Genomic DNA, 26585 nt, shown 5'->3' with positions numbered 1-26585 from the left:
TAAAATGTCGTGTGAATATCTACGACAGATTTTAAATTAAACAAAAACGCTACAGTTTGGGGAGAAGAAAAGTTGAGGTTAAGTTTTTCAAGAACCCCACCAAACAAAATCAACCCCTTTTTGTTGCCACTGAGTCAATGCCGGCTCATGGTGACCTGATGTGTCACACCGGACGGACCTGTCCTGCAGGGTTCCCTTGGCCGTCAACTTGACTGAAGCTGATTACCTTCTGTGTGATGCTGCTAGGTGGATTTGAACCAACAACATTTGGGTAAGTAGATAAATGCAAGCTGCTTGTCACACAACTTAGATGTAAGTTTTAGGTAGTGTTAAAGTTCTTTTCGATTTCTGGAAAACGTGAGGTATTATGGTGGAGGGAGCAAGTTGCTTCCTATTTTTTGGTAAAAAGGGTATCTGTGATTTTCTGTAACCGGGTTACGGGCTGGGCTGTAACTGCAAGGTCAGCAGTTTGAAACCACCAGTGGCTCCGTGGGAGAAAGATGATGCTTTGTGCTTCTGTAAAGTTTTATAGTCTCAGAAACCCACTGGGTGGTGATGGCCTGTCCGGGAGGGGGAGGGTCGCTGTGAGTCAGAATGGACTGGATGGCTATGACGGTGTTCTGTTTGTTTATTTTTAGGTTACACTCCACACGAGCCTGGGGTTAAGGGACTCCGTCCCAAGGCAGCGTTGGTGTCAGGAACCAGAAGGACCTGGGTTTGAATCCTGATGGAGCAGTGATTAAGAGGCGCTGCCCTTGGGCCATTTGCTTCGTCTTTGGGCTGCAATGAGGTCACAGTGTGGGGAATGCTCTGGTTGGAACTGGACTGCACAGGCCAGGTCTCCACTTCATGCTCGTGTGTATCCCTCTCCCTCGTCACCAGTGTAATGAAATACCCAATCCACAAAACAAGGGTTTATCATTCCAGTAGTCATGTGCAAGGTACCTCCAGAATGAAGGATCACTTTAGAAGGATTACTTTTCTCCTCTCGCAGTCTTTAAGTGATAAGTAAAGGTTAACTGGTTTTAAACATTTGTTAATGTTTAATGAAAAATTAAATGTGAAAAACTAAATATTAATTTCCATAGGACTTAATCTATTAAAGCAATTGCATTTGTAGTGAAAATCTTTTCTCAGACACACAATAACGTCCGGATCCAGATGGTATTGCTGCTGAATTCTAACAAACAATTATAAAGGAAATTCCTGAAAATTTCAGTTTTCCTAAAAATCGAAGAGAAGGCAACACTTCGCAACTTATTCTCTGAAGCCACCATCACACTGTTCCCCAAATAAGAAAGAGATGTTACAAGAAAAGAACTATAGTTCAATATGCTTATCAAAACAGATGCGAACTTTCTTAAAACCTCAAAGTGAAAAATGTTAGAAAATCGAATACATTAATGCATTCCAAGTCATAACCATGCCGTCTTTTTCTCAGGAATGCAAAGTTGGTATAACATTAAAAAATTAGTTAATGTAACTTGTTCCATTAACAGACTAAAAACAACAATAACAAATGATCACTTCAGGCGATGCAGAAAAACCGTTTGTCAAAATCCAACACGCATCCTGATAAAGTCACCAAACTGAGAAGAGAAAGTAACGCCTTCCGTATAATGTACGTCTCTGAAAGACCCATACTTATCATCATACTTAATGATAAATAAAACGAAATGTTTTCCCTCAAGGTCAGGAACAAAGCAACAATATTTACTGTCATCCCGTCTACCTAGTATTGCACTAGCTGTGTGACCAGGCGAGAAGAGGTGACAAAGGAGAATTGTGCTGGAAAGGCTAAGCTTTTTATTAAAAGGCCTGGTGGCATAGCAGCTTCTCCCCACCAGGCCAGCAGGTGAAAACCACCAGCTCACTCCAAGGGAGAAAGGAGCCGCCTTCCATGCTCACAGAGTCAAAGCCATTCTGCTTCTCCCATGGCTGCTATGAGTTGGACTCAGCTGGATGGCAATGAGTTAGGTTTGGTTATAGAGCTCAATCAAGAAATGTCAGAAAACAATGGTAAAGAAATGCAACCCAAATCACTTTCTCTTACTTGAGAGAACATTCGGGATACATATGATTGAGTGGAACACAGGCCCATGAGTTTTTAGTCAATAAGGCAACGCCCAGTGGACCTGCAGAACCTCAAAGACTGCGCACCCCTGAGAACCCTCAATCGTCTGATCTCTTGGGAGATGTGCGCCTTTGTTGAGGCAGCAGCTAGGATCCCATTGCGTTATTTGATGACTGCTCCCAAAGGAGTCCTTCAATGAAAGCCTGGTCTCTTTATATTCACCTCTCCGTTTTCTGCAGGCTGTTGATCACATTCTGAGGACGTGGATCAGAACAAACCAATTTCTTGAGCTGAAGTCAAAACAACATAACCATTTGGGGCATTTGCTCAGGAAAATGATAGAGCCAGAAAGGGCCCGAGAAACCTTCTTGGTTCAAAGAAATGACCTTACCTGTTTTGGTGAGAGGGTGGTTGACGAGCTGCCGAATGATACTGTTTTCGGAGGACCTCAAAAGGAGCACGATATCAGTTGGAAGAGTGTCTCTATTTTTAGCTAAAAAGCCACTCGCATTATAGAGGACCTGCGGATAAAGTATGCTGTCGTCAGTAGTAGTCAATGTGTTCTCCGAGGTCATTGCCACCACCACCTCTATCCGCAGACACTTATTTTGCCCAAGCTTACTGTGTGCCAGGCAGTGGGGCCACACGATTTAGAAAGCTAGTCCTGCTGACCTGGTTGGAGACGTCCTCTTCTCTGGGATACAGTGTACCTTGGAAGAGTAACACTTGTGTCTGACTGATTTACTGGGGGAAAGTGGCCAATCCTCCCATTCATGACGTTATTCATTTAGCATCTTCTGTTTTCAGTTGGAGAGGGGCTTAGGGGGACGTCAGAGTGGAGCGCACGGCGGTTACAAACTTTCTCATTTGTCTGACGATTGAGCGACTTGCAGAGTCTGAGTAGTAAACACCACACACAAAACCCAATGCTACTGAGCCAGTCTCGCCCATAGCTACGCTACAGGACAGAGCAGAACTGCCCTATGGGGCGGTAATCCTTACGGATGAGATTTCTGTAACTTTCTCCCACAGAGCAGGGGGGTGGTTTGAAATGCCCCCCGTCAGGTCGCAGCGGAGAGCACCACCAGGTTCCCCAGGGCTCCTTACCTGAGTGGCAGTGTGGTCTAAACACACTGCAGGTTTTCGTGTTTGGGGCATATCTAAATAATTTCAAGACTTCCTAAGGATCCAAGAGGATCATTAAATACAACTCCATAAAGTCGCCATGAAGTTGACCCAAGCTCATGGTGCTCTCATGTGTATCAGAGTATACCTCAGGGCTTTTAAACCACTGATTTTTCATAATAGATGGATCTTTTCCCTGGGGCACCTCAGGGTAGAAGTGTACTTTCCAATCCTTTGGCCAGCTGCTGAGGGGGCCTGTTTGTACCACCCAGAGACTCCAATGGAATCATGAGAAACTGTTGTGGGTGTTTTAAGATAGAAACAGAAAATCACAAGCCGAGAATCATGAGAGCGTCTCTAACTATAATGGCTTAACACAGATTTTTTTTTTTCAGGGAAAAATCCTTTGGCACATGACTGAATCTGTCATTACGGCCTCATGTTGCCAGTCTCCCTCATCCAGAAGACTTGTGTGGTAGTTACGTAATCTGGTGTCAACTTGAGGCGAGTAAGAGTGAAGCAATCAGGTCACAGTGTGATGACCTCGTTTGGAAGCGTAGTGGAGATAAATAGCTCACTGGAGGCCACGTACGCTCCCTCCCTGCAAGACATTCCATGGAGCTAGGGTGGAGTTCTGGAGCTGGAGGAGCCACATGGAGACCCACGCCAGTGCGGAGCTGCTTCCACCGCCACTGGAGCCACAAGACTTTCCACCTACCTGTGATCTTCCTGCATTTGGTGTCATTGCATGGCTGCGTGAGTCTAAAGAGGAATTTATGGACTAGTATTGACATATGGCATAATATTGGACTTGATCTGGACTGGGCTAGGATGCTTTCTTAAAGCAAAATTGTTCTTTGATGTGTAAGTTTATTTTACACATATATGGGTGTCTCTGGATTTGTTTCTCTAGTCCACCCAGACTAACAAAACTGGTTTCTGTCTTTGTCCTATTTAAGACTTACTCAAGGGGTCTCTAAAAATTAAACTTGTAGATGACTGAATGGCATGTGGCAGTTGCTTGAACGCTCAGGTGTATTTCTCTCTGGCTCCAGTTCTCTCTTGATTTAGATATATCCTTTACCCTTGAGTATTCATAACATCAGTGTGAAAGGGACCCACGGCTTTGTACAGAAGCAAAGGAAAGCTCTGAGGTTTGCTCACACGTGAGGATGTTTACTTCCCCAACTGCCTAATGCTCGACTAGCCGGTTCTAGCCATGGCGATGGTTTCAATATTTGACCACAGCTCTGGATTTGCACCTTCTCCTGTTGGGTAGGGGTTGCAGTGAAGACAGAAATAGCTGAAATCTGAAAAAGTCAGTTTCTGTAAAAGAAACACAAACCAACATTTTGCTGTTAAACCAATTCTCACGCATGGCAATCCACGTGTGTAAGGTAGAACTCTGCTCCACAGGATGTCCAGGGGTTGATTTTTCAGAAGCAGATCACTCAGGCCTGGCTTTCAAGGTGGCTCTGGATAGATTTGAACCTCAGATTGTCAAGTAGTAGCTGAGCCACATTATCATTCAGTGAAGGGGAAACATGATATTTATTGCCGGCCAAACTCACCTGAAGTTAGATCTTAGGATAAAAAAGATGAGCGTATTAAAGCCACACCCCTTTTAGTTTTCAAAATAAATGTTCTTCTAGAAATGCTCTAATCTTGTGTTAACTGCAGAGCCCTGGTGGTGCAATGGGTTAAGTGATGGGCGGCTATCTGCAAGGTTGGCGATTCAAACTTACCAGCTATCCTGCAGGAGAGAAACAAGGCTGTGTGCTTCTGTAATGACTGACAATCCGGACACTCTACGGAGCAGTTATGCTCAGAGGAGCAGTGCTACTGGGTCAAGTTCAACTTGACGGTGGAGAGTTTGGCTTTGGTTTTTGTATTTATCACAGAAATTTTAACATTGCTTTAGGAGGGAGCTGAGAAATTTCCAGGGGAACCTGGAGGGGTGGCTTTATCCGTAGTGAGTGGGTGACAAAGGACAGGCTGTATGGTAAAAGTTGGAGGGCAGAGCTAGAGTCAGACGGGGCCAAAACACACGGGCTGCTGAATTGTAACTCTCTGCAAAGATTTTGATGCATGGTTTTCATGTATTCTTTACCAGACAAAAGCTAAAGAGAAACTCAAGGCAAAATTCTCCAGTGTTCTCACCTTTCCTGCATAGTGGTGAATTCCAAAACTGAGTTCCAGTCTTTTGGGTCTCCAGAAGAACTGTGATTTCAGGTTATTTTCAAATTTTTCTGTAGAAATAAAAATGGTGAAGATAAAGAAGCAGCCATCTAGCTGAGAAGCAACAAAGCCCACATGGAAGAAGCACACCAGCCTGTGTGATCATGAGGTGTCAATAGGATCAAGTATCAGGCATCAAAGAACAAAAAATCATATCATTGTGAATGACTAGAAGTGCTGCCTGGGGACCCAAAGCCCATCTGTAGGCAACTGGACATCCCCTTACAGAAGGATCATGGGGAGGAGATGAGCCAATTAGCATGCAGTGTAGCAACGATGAAACATACAACTTTCCTCTTCTTCTTAAATGCTTCCTCCCCCCTCACTACTATCATGATCCCAGTCCTACCTTACAGATCTAGCTAGACGAGATAGGCACTGGAAACGCAGGGAATCCAGGACAAATAACCCCCTCAGGTCCAGTGGTGAGACTGATAACACTGGGAGGGTGGAGGGAAGGTGGAGTATAAAGGGGGAATCAATTACAAGGATCTACATATAACCTCCTTCCTGAGCGATGGATAAAAGAAAAGGAAGGGAGATGTTAGACAGTGTAAGATATGATAAAATAATAATAATTTATAAATTATCAAGGGTTCATGAGGGAGGGGTTGGTGGGCAGGGAAAGGAAAAAATGAGGAGCTGATACCAAGGGCTCAAGTAGAAAGCAAATGTTTTGAGAATGATGATGGCAACAAATGTACAAATGTGTCTGACAGAATGGAAGGATGTATGGATTGTGATAAGAGTTGTACGAGCCCTCAATAAAATGATACAAAAGAAAAATGGACAGAGTCATATCTTTCACCATAAAAAACAGTACAGACAGAAAATGTATTATAACTAATGTGTGCACATTTAGGAATATAACTTACAAGTTGTGTTAGTCCATGTAGACCACTGGTTCTCAACCCACCTAATGATGTGACCCTTTAATACATAGTTTCTCATGTTGTGGTGACCCTCCCCACCATAAAATTATGTTTGTTGCTGCTTTATCACTGTCATTTTGCTACTGTGATGAATCGGGGGCCTACTCTGAAAGGGTCGTTTGACCCTCAAAGGGGTCGCGACCCCCAGGTCGAGAACCGCTGAGGTAGACGTATCCTCCCAAATTGGCAACTATAGAACTACCACACAAGCCAAAAGACACCCTCAAGGCCCTGCATTTGCCGCTTCATTGTGATTTAGAACAGTGGTCCTCCAAAACACAGCCTCGCAGGCCGCACTCCTGGTGTCTAGGTCAGGAGGATGGCAGTGGGGCCCAAGGGCCCCGGGGTGCAGGGCGTGATGACTTGGGCTGGTGCCTACAGCTCATCAGCTCAAACGCCCAGTTATCTATGGGCGAAGGGGGGCGCTCTCTGCTCCTATCAAGATGTGCAGCCTCAGCAACCCTATGCATCAATCACAAGCGAGGACAGCAGTTCTCAACCTGTGGGTTGCGACCCCTTCGGGGTGGAATGACCCTTTCTCAGGGGTCTCCGAATTCATAACCATAGCAAAATCACAATGAAAATAATGCATGGTTGGCGTCACCCCCACATGAGGAACTGTATTGGAGGGTCGCGACCTTAGGCAGGTTGAGAACCACTGCTCTAGGGTAAAAAAGGATGAACTTTTTCAGGCCATTTCTTTTTCTTTAGTTTTAAAATAAAGATTCTTCTAGAAAAACTTGAATCCTGTGCTAATTGTGGGTGACAGTGTCTTTGGTGTAAATGAGAAGACAAACAAAACTTCAGAATGCACATGCATCTGTAAAAAGGTTTTTAAATGAGACCTTATGCCTTGACGATTCCACCACTACCACTGAGTGGATTCTGACTCATAAGCGTTCTACATAACGTTTCCAAGGATTAATCTGTTTGATAGCAGACAGCCTCAGATTTCTCCTGAGGAGCACGTGGTGGTCTTGAAGACCATGTGGTCAGCAGCCAAATGCCTAATCACCAACACCAGCCGTGCTTGTTAATGTAAGGAGTACGGCCATTTTTATTCCGACCGTGTTGGAGGAGAATCTTCTTAAGCACAGTCCAAACCTCGCTGCACTCTCAAACAGGAAAAAGAATACATTTGATCTTGCTTTGATGACTCAGCACAATCCTACCGCCTTTTCTCAGAGTACTATAATTTTGAGGTGATAAATAAAGGTAATGGAGGCTACGTGCTTCCGTTCAGTAAATGACTACATGGTCGCAGACAGGTCTGTTTTCCTCGCTTGTAATGATCTCTTTTCAGATTTGAGTCACTCCTCCGCCCTGCCCACCAGTTTATAACGGAGCCTGGGTAATTCCTATGTTCCTTTCTAACCTAAGACTCTGTAGTGAGGACCCCACCCCACCACAAAGTGAGCAGAATTCCAAGATCACACATCTTTAAAAACAAGAAAACCAAGTCCATTGACTGCCGTTGAGTGGATTCTAACGCACAGCAGCCTTACAGGACACAGTAGAACGACCCCGTTAAGGTTTCCAAAGCTGTACTACTTAGGAAAGCAGACGCCACAGCCTCCGACCCCAGAGTGGTTAGTAGGTTGAGCCACTGCCCCGACTTGTAAGTTGAAAGCCTAGAACGTCAACACTGCATCACCAGGGCTCTTTAAGACTGTTTAATTATCCATAATATTTCATATGGTTATATGTCCTGGTGTTAAAGCCAGATTCTCTCTTGTAAAGTTAAACACACAGGCTTTGTCCCCAAACAAAAACACCCCTCGCTGCTGAGTGAGTCCAACTCCTGGAGCCCCCATGGATGTCAGAGTAGACCTCAGTTCCGTGGGGGTTTCCATGTCTGTCTGTCTGAAGTAGGTCACCACGTCTTCCTTCCCAGGATCCTCGGGGTGGACCCCAACCATGAACTTTATGGTTTGCTGAGAACATAAACCATGTGTGCAAGCCAGGACACATTTTCTTCCAGATAATTTTAAAAACTTTTTTTAACCATTTTATTAGGGGCTCATACAACTCTTATCACAATCCATACATATACATACATCAATTGTATAAAGCACATGTGTATATTCCCTGCCCTAATCATTTTCTTTTTTTTATTCTTTTTTTACATTTTATTAGGGGTTCATACTACTCTTATCACAATCCATACATATACATACATCAATTGTATAAAGCACATCCACACATTCCCTGCCCCAATCATTCTCAAAGCATTTGCTCTCCACTTAAGCCCTTTGCATCAGGTCCTCTTTTTTCTCCCCTCCCTCCCCGCTCCCCACTCCCTCATGTGCCCTTGGTAATTTATACATTGTTATTTTTGTCATATCTTGCCCTATCTGGAGTCTCCCTTCCCCCTCTTCTCTGCCGTCCATCTCCCAGGGAGGAGGTCACATGTGGATCCTTGTAATCAGTTCCCCCTTTCCAACCCACCCACCCTCCACTCTCCCAGCATCGCCCCTCACACCCTTGGATTTTTAAAACTTTTAAGAAGCACATCACATAGAGTTGATTCATTTGCGAGACTGTGCAGACGTGTTGGATTTAAAACTTACCTATAAGAGTCTGGTCAGTGGCCTTGGGGAATCTACTTTCTTCATCAAGGAGGGACAGCAAACCCATTGGCTTCTGAAGGAACATATCTAAAAGAGGCCGGTTATCTTCATATTCAATAACTCTGGCATCAATGTCTTCGTGTAGGTATTCATTCTATAACCGTTGATAATTCATATAGAAAAACTCACTAAAAGTTCTGTTCATAATACATTGCTTGATTATAGTTACCTCGAAATTATTTTACATATATTACAACACATTTCTTTCTGTGACCTTACCCTTCAATTGGTGGTATCCTTTTATATTTCTCTCCATCGGCCTGCTGGCTCATTTAAGTCAGCTCTGATTAACTCAGGGTAGTAATTAAAAAAAAAATCTAGTCTCTCTACCAGAATTACGGGCATCTCATGCTTTCAAGATGTTAAGATGTTGTTAATGAATAGAAATAACATTATGTTCCAGAATTTTTAGAATATGAATTAGGTAAATTTCAGGATTATACTGCCCCAGTGGGAAAAAATGCCCCAAATCTCTTAAGAATGCTTACACTGCTTGTCAGTCATGGCGACATTTAGAAGGCTAGTAGAGTGGACATGGGAATGACAACAGCTTTAGAATCAGGATCTGGTTTCTGCCATTTAACTAGCCAGATAGTCTTTTGCAATTTTCTTAGTCTCTGAGCTTCCCCCGTTGTCATATATGAATGAGAATAACAATATCTGTCTGGCAAAACACAAACACTTGATACGTAACCATCATGTGTTACAGGTTAAGGACTGGCCTGCTAACCACGAGGTGGGCTGTCCAAACCCACCAGCTGCTTCAATAGAGAAACAGGAGGCTACCTGTTCCTGTAAAGGTTTACAACCTCGGAATCCTTCATGGCCAGAAGGGATTTGGTGGCTACGTTGAATACAACGTAAGGAAATAAATTTTCTTATCATAGCTCTGCTACCCGAGTCTCTATAACTCCCACAAAATGATTGGGTGTGACTTGGCCAATAGGGTGTGTGTAATACTCATGGAGCAGATTGCTCTTTTTTTTTTTTAACCTCCCCTTCGATTGACCATAAAGCACCAGCAGAGAAATCCCGAGGACCTTGGACGACCACACTCAAGCTGTCTGTCTAGAGTGGTGGAGGTCCCCGTGAGCAGTCAAATCAGAGACTGTGGTACACAGACTCATCGGAGCGGCACTGCAACTAGGCTACCTTCTTCTCACCTGGCCTGAAACTGTGGGACACGGTGACAGGCAGGCCGCCTTCCTGGTCCATGGTGGCCAAGGCCAAGGGGCCACATGGCTGAGAGACTAGGGACCAGAGAGAGGCTTATGGCTCTCTACCATGTGACTGAGAGACTGAGGATAAGAGAGAGAGACTTAGTGAGGAGACCAATGGCTGCATTCTCATGGTTCGCTGGCCCTGGCTGGTGGTAACCTACTGGCTTCTCTAGCAACCCCCTTCATTGTGAGTATTGCCTGTGAGTTCGGTTACATCGATACAGAGCGGTGTCTGGTTGTCAGAATAGGTAACAAAGGATGGAGTGTGGGGGCATGGCTGACCCCTGTCTCATGGCAGTAGGGAAGCCAGAGGCGGTCACATATGCCCACCTCCATGCCGGTCATTGCGTATGTCAGAATAAAAGCCGATCTCAGAGGCACAGCGGTCTTCCTGGATGGAGGAGCACTGAGAGATGGAGGAAACCAGGGTGGTGACAGTAGAAGCAACAGAGACAGCAGAACCCAGAGACTGGCATGAGACAGAGCAGCGGACTTCCCAGACCAAGAAGCGAAAGAGCCTTCACGGCGAGGTGGCTGCCTGGGGTCACACTGAGGAAGAGGAGCAGGCCTTCAGGCAAGACTGCCTTTGGGCTGTGCTGATTGAAAAACAATAGCTTGAATAATTTTGGACCCCATATCACAATCTGCTACTTCCTTAACAAGCCCCAGCAGCCTGGGTCCTGTGCCCGAGTGCTGGAGGCCATGGCCGGGAGTTAGCAAGCCCAGCAGAGAAGTGGAGAGTGCTGTGGGGGGGACAGCTGGGGTCAAAAGTGGTCGACATGCTGAGGGTGGAGGCATGGCTGATCGCTGCCTCTTAGAAATCAGTCTCATGGCTGATTCTGATCTTCCTCTAACTCTGTGACGTGAGAGATGGGCAGACCCTGTCCCCACATCATTTCTACACAGAGCCAACACGGGTGCTCTTGATTCATCTCACCGGAGGCAGGAAGACCGCCCCAGCATCCTTTCTACGATGCTGCCTTCAGCCTGCTTCCTCCCCCGTAAAAAGACAGGTCATCCGTGACCACTGAGCTATGCCTTCTTGCCATGCTCGCATTCAGGGGCCGATCTCTTTTCTCGGCAATTGAGTAAATAGTCCTTGTGGGGCGCAAACCTTTAAGTGCTTCACTGTTACCGAAAGACGGAAGGTTCCAGTTCACGCGGAGATGCTTCAGAGGAAGGGCGGGTGATCCACTTCCAAGAAATCAGCTCTAGAACACCCTGTGGAGCACAGTGCTACTCTGACACCTGTAGGGTGACTATGAGTCAGACTCCACTTGACTGTAACTTTGTTTGTATACCAAGGCGTGGGGAGAGCTTTCTGCATTGTTACTTGGATGGATCCATTAAATGCACCATTTAATTGATTGCATCCATTCATTGACCATCTTACAAGGCACCGAGTGATAGAGAGATGTAGCACATAAGCTCTTTATCCCCAGGGAGGAGACCAGTCAGCAGTTTAAAAGCATCAAGGCACTCGTAGGCAGAGCCAACACTTTCTACTGTAGATTGCAGTCTTAGAAACGGACAGGGGCAGATTTCCCCGTCTATAGGATTCTTATGAGTCGGAAGCTACTTGATGGCAGTGAGTTTTGCTTTATCCTCAGGGGATTTAAAATATCATCCATGTGGGAAGAGAGTCATAAATGAATAGTTGAAGTACAGACATTGAATAGTGACATGGGACAGATCAAGGCAAAGCACAAGAGCTCAGAGAAAGCAAACTGACTTCTGGTAACTTCATGAGGAAATTCCACCAATGGCTGGAGGGTCATGTGATGGGTTGAACCTTTTAATCACTGCAGTAGAAGGTGTATGAAGAGACAGGCTTATGTCGAAGGTATTTCCAGAAAACAAAATCAATAAGCGTGTGTGCACACACATATCCCAGGGGTGCGATTGTCGTGAGCACACTTAGCTACTGACTGACAGCTGGGAGGAGAAAGTCAAGTCAGGGATTCCTGCAGAAAAGTAGAACAAAAACCCTGGAGATTTGCTTCGGAAAAATCTATCATTAAAAGCAAACGTGGTCAAGAAACTGATGGTGCCTGGCTATCAAAGGTTATAGAGTGTGGGGTCTTATCAGCTTGAAGTTAAACAAGTGGCCATCTAGCAGAGAAGCAAGAAGTCCACATGGAAGAAGCACACCAGCTTGTGCGATCAGGAGGTGTTGATGAGATCATGTAACAGGCATCAGAAGACCCCAAACAACCAAACAAAAGCATATTGTTGAGAACAAGGGGGGTCAGAGCAGAGACCCAAACCTCATCTTTAGACAATGGGACATCCCCTCACGGAAGGGATGAGTCAACCAGGGTGCAGTATAGCACCCATGAAACACACAATATTCCTCTGGTTCTGGGAGCCTTCCTCACCCTTCCCTCCCACTCATGACCCCAGCCTTGCCTTTCAGTTCTGGCTAGACTGGAGCATGCACACCAGTATAGAAAAGAGCTCATGACACATGGAATCCAGGTCAGATAAACCCCTCAAGTACAGAATTGGGAGTAGTGATACCAGGAGGGTGGAGAGAAGGTGGGGAGAGGAGGGGAGGAAGGGGGAACCGATTGCAAGGATGGACACATAATCCCCCCCTCCCTTAACCCTCCACCTCTCTGGCCCCAGGGGGATGAATAATAGAAATACGGGTGAACAGAGAGCCTGGTTCTACTCTGAAACACATGGGAGTCCCATGACTCAGAACTGATTCAATGGCAACTGGGATACATCTACACCCCCTGTATTTTAAATTTCTAGTCTCTATTATTTTTTCAAAGAAATGGAAATACAGTATTGAAATTTCTCAGCTTTCTCTGTTGAAGGTAACCTTGAAATAACCCTGCAGATCTAGAGTGATTTTACTGTGAGACGCATCATGCTGACAGCATATTATAGAACTTAAATGGCAACTGCAAAGTTCCAAAGAGGTTTGGTGACTCTCATATAGAAAGCACGCGAGGTTAGGGTCTAAGGCGACGCACTTGTCATCTCTCTTTGCCTGTTTCAGAGCTCACGCACATGCTGTTGTGGCAGGTTGTACAGAGCAGAGATGGGTAATCTGAAAAACAATGGGCCAACCTTCAAGATACTTGTCATCAGTACAGACTTCTGGCAACCCAACGATAACACAAACACCGTTCCTTAAGATGTATAAAGCACTGAGGGTGAATGTGATGACTAAACTGTGTGTGATGTATTTTTATGGCATTCATAATCTCAAAATGCTCAGCTATTTTTAAGCATATGCGAAGAGCCTAACCCCATTTAATCTAGCCCCCTTTACTCTGCCCTGCACACACACACACACACACACACACACACACACACACACACACACACACACTCATTTGAAGCACATGAAAAGAGCCCTGGATGGCAATAGGACTGAGCCGTTTAGCATGTTTAATCCGCACGGTGTCCTGCAAGTCTGCCCTCTGTTGACAACGGCAGATGCGTCATCATTTTGTGTGTCTGTTAAGGGACTCATGGAAAGCAGTGCACTGGGACATGAGGAAACCTTATGCTTGAGTCGAGTACTCACATGCTTTCCATCTAACTGAGTAGGAGTTTTGAAAGACACAGTGGCAAAAACAAAAACCATAGAAGGTACACTTCCAAAGCTATGGTTTAAACAACAGCCTTAAATGACCTCTGTAGGTTCCAAGTGCCAATCGAGGCGAGAGACTCAGTATGGCTACATGGAGCTCTTGTGGTGGTATTGGTCCAGTGGAAGCATTCTCACCTTGGATACCGTTGGGCTCTGGCAGGTAGATACAGAGAGTTGTGCACTGGAACACTGCAAGCTTTGAAGATATGACCCGCCACCCACTTCTCTTAGGCTGCAGATCATGATTCTTATAAACTCTTTTATGCCCCTTGGCTGAGCTGTCTTGTGCTTTCACACCCAGGAAACCCTAGATCCGCTTGTTTTCTGTTTTAAATAGTGCTCCGATGGACACCTTTGTGCGGAGTTCCTCTGCTTTGGATAGGATCTTTAGATTAATTCAGATGAATTGATCAAAGACTGTGATCCTTTTGTGGGCTCCTACTATGCATTAGTGGATTCACAGTTTTAAAAAGCTTGAGCAACATTGATGTGATCAGCTCTGCATAAGCCACCCCTCACCTGCTGCATCCTCACAGCAATAAATATTACCCTCGAAACTCGGAAATCCACAGAGGCAGTTCTGTTCTGCCCTAGGGCCTCCCTAGGAGTCGGGATCAGAATTGGAGGGGCGGGGGGTGAGAATAAAACCCTCGGCATTTGGTGGTATAGCCATTACATGCCGCTAATGAGAAGGCTGGTGGTTTGACCCCGTCTTGCAGCTCCACGGGAAAGCACTCGGCGTGGCTGCACAGCGCACAGCCTGGAAAACGCTATGGGGCAGTGCTGCTCGGTTACACATGTGGTCACCAGGAGTCAAAATCTACTTGGCAGTCCCAAACGTTAAAATATAAAAATTTAAGAAGCAACAGTTGAATTTTTCTCAATTGGTACATAGAAGACCAGCTAATCTGTACTGAATTTGCTGTAGTTCCTTTGCATCTCCCTAGAAAGCAGTTGGCTCCATCACCATATAAAGGATAGACCATGTCTAGGCCCTACTTCTGATCACTGTATAAAAGCATGCCAGTTCATAAAGCTTCTTCTAAAATCGCCAAGGGTGTGATAGAGGACTGCGGCTAATATGACATGCTATTTTTATAAGAGGAGCATCTATGCAATGACCATAGGTACTTAAGTTTTTCTATTGCATTTACAACTGTGTAATGAAGCTATATGCTATGAATGTTAGCTAGTCTATCATTTGAAACTGTTTCACGATTTAAAGTATTTTAGAATTTGGAAAGATTTCAACAGTTGGTATACATGAATCTCAGAACCTCATCATCAAAGTCAACTAAAGAAAGATGATCACATCAAATGTGGGAAATAGAAACAACAATAATATCATATGTCGATGCAATTTTATTGAAGCTAATTTAAATAAATTACTACAGCCATACATTGAGAGGGAACTGCCAGAAATCCATGTCAAATTTACAGGAGGACACAGAATGAGGATTATCATTGCTGGTGTCAGACGGATCTTGGCTGGAGGCACATAATATTAGAAAGATGTCTACCTATGTTGCCTATGAAAAGGCATTTGATTGTGTGAGTCATAACAAAATTTATCATTACAAAGAATGGGTATTGTATATACGAACATGGCACATATATATATATGAACATGGCATCAAAAGTAAAGGGAGAATCATGTACAACCTGTGATATACAGATGAGACAACTTTGCTTGTTGAACATTAAGATGACTTGAAGCACTTACTGATGAAGGTCAAGGACAATAGCTCTCTGTATGAGTCATGCCTGAATATAAAGAAAATCAAGATCCTCACAAGTAGACAGATAAGTACCAGCACGATGAAGGAAGAAGAAATGGAAGTTTCCATGATTTCCATCTGTTTGGATCAACGATCAATGCCCAAGACAATGGTCCTGAAAATAAACGACATCACGCTTACTAACTCTCCTATCAAAGATCCTTTCAAGGTTTAAAAAGCAAAGACACCATTTTGGTAATTAAGGTGAGTCCGATGTAGGCCACATTCTTCTCAATTACCCCAGCTTCTTGAGGAAACCGGACAATGAAACAGAAGAATCAACACATTCACACTGTGGTGCTGGCAAAGAATACTGAAAATTCTTTGAATTGCCAGAAGATCAAATCAATGAGTCTAAGAAGAAATACAACCAGATGGTCTTTGGATGGCAAGGGAACCACAAGAGATCTAAAATCGATGGCAAAGAGGGTATAGGATGCCTGCTGGGGCTTGATCAAGGGCAAGGTACCCAAGAGGAATGACTGAAATCCAAGTGAAGGCTGAACATGATAGTGGGACAAGAGGAAAGTAAAAGGAAAAAGAGGAAAGAATTAGGAGGCAAAGGACATTTATAGAGGTCTAAATATAGGCAGGTATACATGTAAATATATTTATATATAACGATGGGGAAATAGATCTAGATATATATATATTTATATGTTAAGTATTAAGGTGGCAGATGGACATTGGGCCTCTACTTAAGTACTGCCTCAATGCAAGAACACTTTGTTCTAATAATCCGGCATTCTGTGATGCTCACCTTCCTGGCACAATCACCAAAGACAAAGTGGATGCAGAAGCAAATGTAGTGAAGAAAGCTGATGGTAACCTGTTATCAAAAGATATAGGGTCTGGGGTCTTAAAGGCTGGAAGACAAACAAGCAGCCATCTAGCTGAGAAGTAACAAAGCCCACATGGAAGAAGCACACCAGCCTGTGTGATCATGAGGTGTAGATGGGATCAGGTATCAGCTATCAAAGAACAAAAAAATCATATTGTGAATGAGGGGGAGCGCGGAGTAGAGACCAAAAGCCCATCTGTAGGCAACTGGACATCCCCTTCCACAAGGGTCTCAGGGAGGAAACGAGCCAGTCAGGGTGCAGTATAGAAACGATGAAACATACAACTTTCCTCTAGTTCTTTAATGTTCCTCCCCACCCCCACTATCATGAACCCAATTCTACATTACAAATCTGGCTAGACCAGAGCATGCACACTGCTACCGATAAGAGCTCACAACCCAGGGAATCCAGGACAGATAAACCCCTCAGGACCAATAACCCTAGGAAAGCAGGTGAAGGGAGACAGTGGTCAGTGTAAGACATGGGGGAGAATTTATAAATTATCAAGGGTTCATGAGGGAGGGAGAGTGGGGGTAGGGGCTAATGAGGAGCAGATACCAAGGGCTTAAGCAGCAAGAAAATGTTTTGAAAATGATGATGGTAGCATATGTTCAAACATGCTTGACACGATGTATGGATGTATGGATTGTGATAAGAGCTGTAAGAGCCCCCAATAAAATGATTTAAAAGAAAATGAGGATGGAGAAACTTGGGCCTGCTCCATTTTGGACACATCCTAAGAAAAGGCCCACTTCTGAAAAATGACATCCGATTTGGTGAGGAGTCAATGAAGACGAAGGAACCCCCAGTGCCCAGATGAGACCACAACACACAACTGAGCTCAAACATAACAGCTATCACGAAGGTGGTACAAGTTTGGGCGGTGTTTCCTTCCGTTATACGTAGGGTCACTCACTATGAGTTGGGGCCGAATTGGGAGCAAGTGACAACGGCAGAGATGCCCTTCAGTATTTACTCCCCCGTTTGCGCTTTTCACGTCATAAGCCAGCATCTCTTACCTTTGTGGGCTCTGCCCACCATTTCCCTTCTGTCCATTTCAGGCGATGGAAGGGAAGCATGGCAGGGTCACACTGCAGTTGGTGGTACGTATCACTGTAGAGGATGCCACACGCAATTCTGATTAACATCTAGGAGGACCTAGCTTATGCAAGACACTCTCTTCAGGAGCGTGTGCGGCTGGGAAGGTAGAAACGGAGGAGGTAGAGTCCTGGTCTTCAGGGCACAGGAAGATGCTCTAAGCCTTTGAACCCCAGTCGTAAGATGACATCATAGATGGGTTTTGTTGTGGCTTCTTTTCTCCTTTCAGCTGCGCTCTACGGCCTTCCTGTTAAATGGTCCCTTCTAGCCTGCAGCTGCTTGAATCTGGAATCATTACCATTGTTGCTTTCCCCAATTCCTCCAATTCCTGTCAGGCTTTTCAATGTGCAAAGACCGACTTTTTCCTCACTCTCTTTTTTTTCAATAGATACAGGACCCATTGCTTCTGCCTGGGAAATTGCTTTGTTAGACTGCAGGCTCTTCCCAAGTCTGTTTATTCACATCAAAGCACCACGGGGTAAATGGCAGAATATTTGGGTCTGGGCTTTGTTTCCCCAATTGTGCACCCTTAGGCAACTCACTGGGAGCCTTTTGAGTGTTGACATGTAGGTGGTCTTAGGTTGCTCGTAGCTCTAGCATTTCAAAATGCCACATTGCCTAAAGTGTGACATTTAATGAGTAAATGCGGTCAAAAAGATGGACAGACGTTTATAAGACAAAAGAAACTACATAAACACATATATTCCCTCAAGTCTGCCTTTCAGAAAAAAGAATTGCTACACAACAATGGCTCAAGGAAGTGTGGCTATGTACGACAATGCTGTCTACTATGGAAGGATATTACTGAGCAGTTACTCATCCGGACTGTTCACAAAAGTCCTCTTGGTTGTTAAGAGAGAGAATTTTAAAGGTTGAAAATACAGGGTTTCCTAAAGGGTGCTATCTGCACTCCAGGGGAATTGACTGTGTTTGTCATCTGAACGGTTTATTTGGAAATAATGGTCAGGCTACCAGGAGTTGCAGGAATCATATCTCTATATAGCTTGTCCCCAAATCCCTCAATATCTAATAGTTTGCAATATTTGCTTTATCATTCTTTCTCTCTAAGTAGATCTAGTATTTTTGCTTTAAGTAAAATGGTTTTAATAAAATAAAGGCAAGTGTTGATAATAGACATGTAACAATCTAAACTCTTATGACACAGTAAAATTTGTGATTTGAAACTATGTCTTCCTGTATTTCTCTTCATAGGTGATATTGATGATCCTGTTGGTTTTTATGCTAATGTTAAAAGGCAAGCTACCGGGAACATTGGCCCTCATTAACTTGAGATGACACAGGTTATTAATCCAGAATTTGACAAGTAACCTAATGAGAACGTATTTGGGGCAATTCCTAATGCAATATCCTTGTTTTATTTTTGCATAAGTTTTATTACACATTGGAGGAACCAGTCTCAGAACGATGTTCCCTTTGGAAGCTTCCTGCATCAAAAAAAGCAGGCATACCATAGATGCTAAAGAGGAAAATTCCAAGCTAGTAATATTTTACATGTAATACCTATCCCAAATGCACTTTAAAAGAATAAGGACTTGTAAAGATTTATAGTGATGGACAGATAGGTCCCTGAGGGCCACACATGGTTTGTGGTTGACTCCAAGTTCAAAGATGGGTGGTTTAAAGTCACCCAGACACTTCCCAGGGCCAAGGAAAGCATCTTCCATGAAGAAGAGAGTGAAGGAGCGTGTGTGGAGCTCGGTCCTGTCCTGTCACACCTGGAGCTGCTGTGAGCCCACCTGAACTCCACGGCCACAGCTCAGGTTTTGTTTGATATCAGCTTAGGAAAAGGCGGTGTAGAGGTTCGCAGTTCAGAAATGTTTCCTCAAGACAGGGATGTCTTTCACCTTCCACCTATTCCTCTTTAGCATCCTGTTAAGGTTGCACCCTGAGTGTTAATGTGGCTTGGTTGATCATGTGTTCTAGCCTCACCTAGAGAACACAGCAGCATAGTTAGGACTGTGGGATCCTACTTTTTATCTTCCACTGGAAGTCATTTTTGAAGCTAGGTTATCAGAATCAATACAGTAAGTCTGTAAAACACATGAAGGTTGCTGACCCGGCTTCCTGGAGTGGGAAGCAGACTGGGTGTGAAGTGGTGCTGAATGAGGGGGAGGGAGTGTGAGAGAGGAGCACCTTGTTGATGGAGGAAGCATAATTGTCCACAGCCAGTCAGTGTGCACAGTTTAAAGAGTTTGTGTGGGCTCTCAAATGCCAACTTGAAACCTGGCCAAGCAGTTAAGAAGGAAGTTTATTGTCTCCAGAGTTTCTTAAATCTATTTGACTGTTTTAATGCTTAAAAAAAAGGGGCTTTCCCCTCCCTCCAAAAAAGTTACCTTTATCAATCGGAGGACTAACAAACATAAAACAAAGAATGTACGGATGTGCTTTATACAATTGATGTATGTATATGTATGCATTGTGATAAGAGTTGTATGAGCCCCTAATAAAATGTTTTAAAAAACAATTCTTACCTTCGCAATATTCTTATGGCTTTTGTGGATAGGGAAGAATTGGATTTAAAATTGAAAAACAAAAAAAATTGTCAGCAAAACATGCGTAAGGAGTTTAATTTGAATTTTTTTTGGTGGGGGGGTAGATGCTGAATCTTTTTTACTTTATAAGGTAATGAAAATGTTGACAATGTAGTCATTATGTAACTGAATGGATTTTTATCCTTTGGCATTGCCACAGACCATGGATTGGTGCCCACAGTAAACATCTCCAAAGCATTAGCATTTTGGACATGAACAGCTAGGAATGAAAGTCAGACTCATCACTTTGTGCAAGAGAAGCCAGTGTGATCACTGCCATTCCCCTCGTCTCCACGGTGTGCGTTACATCGTTTCTGGCTTATGAAGTGCCTTCTGAATGGTAGTTGCCAACCCACTCGTGCCTGCGCTAATGAAATGCATGCCGAGGCTCACTCTTGAACAGAAACAAAGATAACACGCGCACATTAACAATTACCTTCATCACTGGAAGACATTTCAAAATGGAAAGAACTATGTATTGCTTAAGGGGGTTCTGCTTGGAGTCGAACCGCTTTTGGAAAGGGAGCGTGGTGTGGCTGTCTGACAGGGCAAATGCAATACTGTCACTGCGTTGTACACTGAAGCTGGCTACAATGGCAAATGTTTCCTTTTATTGCCATATATTTTACCACAATAAAATTATTTTTTAAAAAGACCAGTATCCTTTTTATGTTAGCACCATGGAACTGTATATAAATGATTTCAATACTTAATATTTGTGCTAGTTATTAGGAAGCTACAGACTTTGATTAGCAATACTTAATTAGTTTGAACTACATTGAAAAGATAGAACTTTCTCTAATATGCAGTAGATTAACATTAAAGAAGCAGCTACAGACTTTCATTAATAATATTTAATTAGTTTAAATTTAATTATATTGAAAATAAAGAAAATAGATAAGCTTGTGAAAGTGTTAAAGTTAGTTAACTTTCATTTAAGTTTAGAAGTGGATTTCCACTTATGTGCTAAGTTTCTGTGTGGGTGGGTATGGGTGTAAGTGTGTGTGTGTGTGTGTGTGTGTGTGTGTGTGTGTGTGAATGCACGTTTTCTACATTTAACCCTGGGAAAATGGGTACTCAATAATGGATTGTGTTGGGTCTTTTATCAGCAGCCCTTGTAAACAACTGATAATTTCCAGGCATGGACATGGCCATTTCAGGAAAACTAAAGCATTCTTAGAGAGATATATGATTTCTTATTGGTGGTTTTGTGTCCTGGATTTCTTAGACCCAAAACAATTGTGCTGCTACCTGAGAAGAGAGGATCTGTCCAGCACTCAGACTTGGCTGTGGTGGAGGGTCAACTGTATCATACAACTAATCGAAGAAACGGCTGTGTTGTATTGTCTCTTCTTGTCTTGCTTGTGTTGGCTAACGTGACAATAAGGAAGTCACAGGCCTTCATCACTGATGTTCAATTAGCTTGAACTATATTGAAAAGGAAGAGAATTTGATCCTATAATTAGAACAAGTCTTCAACTAGTTAAGACATTCAGATAGTAACTCAACAAGTGGCTGGAGACAACACGATGTGGGGCTGTTCACTGCTGGTTTGGAAGATCCAGGCCCTCTCATTTTTGGACCCTGCTCATCTGCTAACTTTTTTCACTGTAGAGCTATGTCCATTGAAGCTTGCTCTCAATCAGCTTGGACTTACTTACAGAGGCGTTCGTCTGAGTTTCGTGGCATGCAATTTGAATCAACTAGTTAAACATGGTCTGCGTGCTCTGAGAAAAAGACTTTCTGCAGAGCAGAATTTAACAACAAATACTGTTTCCATTGATACTGTTAGCAAAGGTTTGGAGTTTACAATCTATGATGAGGATGAGGGTGATGATGATGATGATGGTGACAGTGTTTGCCCTTTCCTGCAGGGTCTTCAAGAAAGACCAGAGAGAAAGGCCCAGCCTGCTTAACCTTCTGACGAACCTGCACAAAGGGTTGATGAACCAATGGAGTGTTAAGTGAAAATGAATGTATATATGGTGTCAAGTATTGAAGAAGCAGGAACAAGGAACTGCATACCAAATATGAAAGGATGCAGGAACAAGGAACAGTAATCTATGCTCCAAGAACTAAAAGACGCAGAGGGCTGCAATGCTAAGTGTTAGGAATCAGTCCAGAGGTGAGGCTTCTTTTCAAGCCAACCTCAATGGAACCGTTTAACAGTGTTCTTTCTTTTCCTTCTTTTTTTAAAAAAGGACTATAGAATTATTTTATCATATATAGATACAATATGTTATATATACTACTGTTTTTATATAAAGAACACAGTGTCTTTGTGGTTTCAAAGACAAATGAAATAAAATTGTTTCATGATATGGAAAAAAAATAGAACCTTAGTAGAGTTAATGGTATGAAAACAGAACAGATCTTAGAATCCGAGGGCAAATGTTATTTTGGGGTTTTTTTTTGGTAGCATCATATGTATTTTCTAGCTATCCAATGACATTTTTTTTCTGATGCCAACTTATACCTCTCCTCCTCACCCCCACCAAATCAAATCAGTTGTTGTTGAATAATGTTGAGTCAATTCCAATTCATGGTGCCCCCAGGTGTGTCAAACGATTCTTCATTGGGTGTCCAAATGACTGATTTCCCAAAGGTAGACCACTGAGACTATCTGTTGAAGGGCCCTGGATGAGTTCAAACTACTAACCTCTCAGTTAGTAACTTCATAGCTGTTAGTGCCACCCAGAACTTGAACTTAGTCTTGAAGTGCAGCTACTACGGTTGGTGCACACATCCACTGGTTTGACATGTACATTTCTAGGATGCTGGGGTCTTTCTTTCGTGTGTCTATAGTAGAGTGATTAAACCACAGTGCAAACTCAAAACAAGACAGAACCCACCACCAGCAGGACTAGTGGGGAGCCCCAGTAGCTTAGTGGGTTACACATGGAAACCCCAGCTACCGTGGCGGAGAAAGACAGCACTTCCATCCCGGTCGTCGTCAAATAGGGTCGCTATGAGTCAGAATGGACATGATGCCAGCGTATGAGGTTGACCAGTACTAACAGGAGATTAACGTGGGCATTTTCCTAAGGGTACACGATCCAAGCAAACACTAAAATGGCTAACACCTGAAAAATCTAGAAAATAAACAAACAAAACCCAAACTTTGACTATTGGAAAAGGACGCCTCCCTGAGCAAATATTCATGGGGGCGGCTTGAACTGTTACCCCCAAGCCTGTGGACAACATGGACATTGCTGGCACGTATCATAATAATGACACACACATGGAGGAGACGAGGTGGAAATGTGAATAGTACATGACTGACATTGATGAATCTGAGAGAAAAGGATTTACTCTCCAGGAGCAATGGACTTAGAAGGGGTTGATGGCGTCTCAAGGTTTAAAATGATTAAATGTCTACTAGAGAGCCAGCCATCTTCCAGTGGCAGGAATTGCAATCTAATTTCCAAACTCGTGCTTTCAGATACAAACAGTCCCTTTAAGTGTTAGTAAGCCAGTGTATGTAAAGTTGCTCCTTTGGGGCCGGAAAAATTATGATGCCGCAAATCAACTGAACTATCTGACTCCAGAAACTTTCAGGAACTTCGCATCACACACTAGAAAAGTATGCTATTATCGGCCAGCACTCTTATGCGACATGCATATCGAGATAATGGGGGAAAGGAAGGGCACAAGTTCTGGGTAGTCTGGGTTTTGTGCTAAGAGATTCCTAGGCACAAAATTAATGTCCCAAGAAAGGTAGGCAACGAAGAGGAAGGCAGCATTGCATTCAGCGAATGGATAGCAATGGTACACAGATTTAGGAAAATGTTTCAAAAGCAATACAAATGGTTAGTTGGGGGCAACTATTCCAAGAAACAAAACCATCACACACACACACACACACACACACACACACACACACACACACACACACACTAGAGATGAGGTCACCATCACAAATTCTTCTCATGGGAATGCTTCTACTCTCTTCTATTGGGCATTTTTATAATGGAAGGCAGTGGGACAATTCTATTCAGCAAGTACCTCATTAGCCAACGTCACTGGACTATCCCACACTGCATCCTAACCAAACATAGGCTCTTGCTAGCTCTTGTTAGTCAGGTCGAGTCAGAGCTGACTTCGGGCAAGCCTCGTTACCACAGTATGCAAGCACGCCTGGTGTTGCCCCGTCCTCGCAGCCAGTGAGATGCAGGCATGGTTGCTGCAGCCAAGCTGTCAGTCCATCTCACTGAGGGTCTCCCTCTCTTGCTGACCCTGTGTTTTACCAAGCATGATGTCCTCTTCTGGGACTGGTTCCACCTAAGAACATGTCCAAAGTTTAGTTTCTAAGGGCCATCCTAAGTGTGCTTATGCCAAGTCAGATTTGTTTGTTCTTCTGTAGACCGTGATCTATTTGATATTCTTTGTCGACAACATGGTTTACTGCTTCCTTGGTCTTTACTCAGAGTCCAGGCTTCTAATACATGTGAGATGACGGAAAATGCAGTGGTTTGGAGTACGTGCGGCGTAGTTGTCGTCAAAGTGACACTTGGGCTTCAGCTTAGGTACATAAAGCTTTTTGTGAATCGTGGCACAAAAAAAACAAGTATAGTGCCTGTCTACCTACATTACTACCTCTGGGGTTTAGTGGGAAGCTGTTCTCCCACTTTCAGGTGCGCCATCATCTGGTAGAAGGCTGCAGACCTGCAGAATCAGAAGAGGCAGGCCTCATCTCCTCGACCCCACCCCACTGCCACAGACCCTCTAGGACATATGCTCCCAACTGTATCAAAATCTAAGTTCATTCAAAACATTTTCCATTTCATTCACAGTGAATTTCGTTACTGAAAGCACATAGTTTCAACAAAAAACATTCAAAGCAGAAAATAATCCAGTCTTGCAAGGGTGTAATAAGTACTTTCAGCAAACCGTTATTATATTCCGATTGTGAACATTCTGTCAATAAAGATCATAATTGTCTCTTGCTCAGATTTGGCCAAACCATTTGCATGCCCATGAACCTGAGACTATTATCTCTTCCTGTAAGCCCAGACCAGCCAATGGGTCTGTTTATACTCAGAGTGACTTTGTAGGACAAGGTAGAACCGTCCCCCACAGGGCTTCCAAAGGTGTCACTCTTTATGAAAGCAGCCTGCCTCATCTTTCTCCGGTCGAGTGGCTCATAGGTTAGAACTACAGACCTTCTGGTTAGCAGCGAGGTGTTTGGACCACTCCACCCATGGCTCCTACTGATATTTTCTCCCTCGAACTCACTGTAATCAAGTCAATGCTGGGTATAGTGACCCGCTGTGGGTTTCTGAGACTGTAACCGCTTAGGGAGTAGAAAGCCCCATCTTTCCCCCTTGGAGCTGCTGGTGGTTTGCGATTGCCGACCATTTGGATCACAGCCCAGTGTGTCACCAGTACACAACCAGGGTTGTAACAGCAGCGGCTTTATTAGACCAAGGAGCTCGTGGTTAAGTCAAATCTGTGATTATATTCAACCCAAAGGAGTGGCCATGGTTTGAATGAATGATTTCACTTAGTAGTTGTTCCAAATTCATATAAATATACTAACTAGAATTTAGAGCTCTACTTTTCAATCTTGGCTGCCTATTGGACGAGACTGAATACTTTGAACAAGTATTGATGCCTGGAGTCCACCTCCAGAGATCCTGAATTTCATGGTCTTGGATGGGGCCTGGAAAAGACAACGAGGAGGCATCAAATACAGCGGAAGCATCTAAGCCAGATGGTGTCAGGAATGTCAAGGGAGGGACTGTCCAGAAAGACACACTGCTAATGACGACTGTCGATATCAGAAAGTTTCTGCTACTGATTACTGATTAAATTAGCAAGGGTCAGTCATTCGGGGGAGTGGAGGAGGAGTTCAAAGCCAGTTCCTAATGATTCAACGTCCCTAAATGAGGGGAAAAAGGTTCAATGAATATTGAAGAGAGAAGAGAGTGGGTCATGGCTACAGAGATGACTGGGCTGGGGAAAAGTTTTGTTTTCCTGTTTGTTTCTTTAAGAAGTTATTAAAAAAATTTATTGGGGTCTCTTCCAACTCTTATAACATTCCATACATTAATTGTATCAAGTATATTTGTACATATGTTGCCATCAGTTGTTTTGATGTTGTTGAGAAAATATAGGAGAACAACTATTTCTACACATGCAATTCAGGGACCTCGATTCAGTTTCTAGTTATGTCGCCCTTCTGACCGTTCTCTTAGGAACTGTTCCCCCTGTGGCTATGAACTCACTCCCCTCCAAGCTTTCTAGCTCATTTCTCAACTTGTCAATTTGATCCCAAGAGATCTTTATGAAGCAAAATGCACAAGGTGGACACTGTTTATAAGTTAAGTTAAACTATGTATGGTTTAAGTGTTACAGAGACTCCAGGGAATCATCCCTATTTAAAATTTAAAGCTTTCCTACTTGCTGTAGGGAGTAAAAGGTTTCTCAAATGTAGACTAAAGAATAGCACCAATAAAGTAAGGCAGAGAAGACCAGAAGAGGGGA

At 43.6% G+C, this 26585-nt stretch overlaps 1 protein-coding gene across 1 annotated transcript in view; it reads right to left on the bottom strand.

The window, feature by feature from the left end:
* The window catches only part of MYO3A (myosin IIIA), a 258190-nt gene that overhangs the window by 71729 nt on the left and 159876 nt on the right, over positions 1 to 26585 (bottom strand). The window contains exons 19-21 of the mRNA XM_075553416.1: positions 8940 to 9093; positions 5360 to 5448; positions 2466 to 2595 (exon numbers count right to left, since the gene is read on the bottom strand). Coding sequence (XP_075409531.1) covers positions 2466 to 2595; positions 5360 to 5448; positions 8940 to 9093 — 373 coding nt within the window. The remainder of the gene's footprint in view (positions 1 to 2465; positions 2596 to 5359; positions 5449 to 8939; positions 9094 to 26585) is intronic.

Source organism: Tenrec ecaudatus, chromosome 6, assembly GCF_050624435.1.
Source record: "Tenrec ecaudatus isolate mTenEca1 chromosome 6, mTenEca1.hap1, whole genome shotgun sequence".
Taxonomy (NCBI): domain Eukaryota; kingdom Metazoa; phylum Chordata; class Mammalia; order Afrosoricida; family Tenrecidae; genus Tenrec; species Tenrec ecaudatus.
Note: the sequence above shows the minus strand (reverse complement) of the source record. Positions and strands in the feature narration are given on the sequence as shown.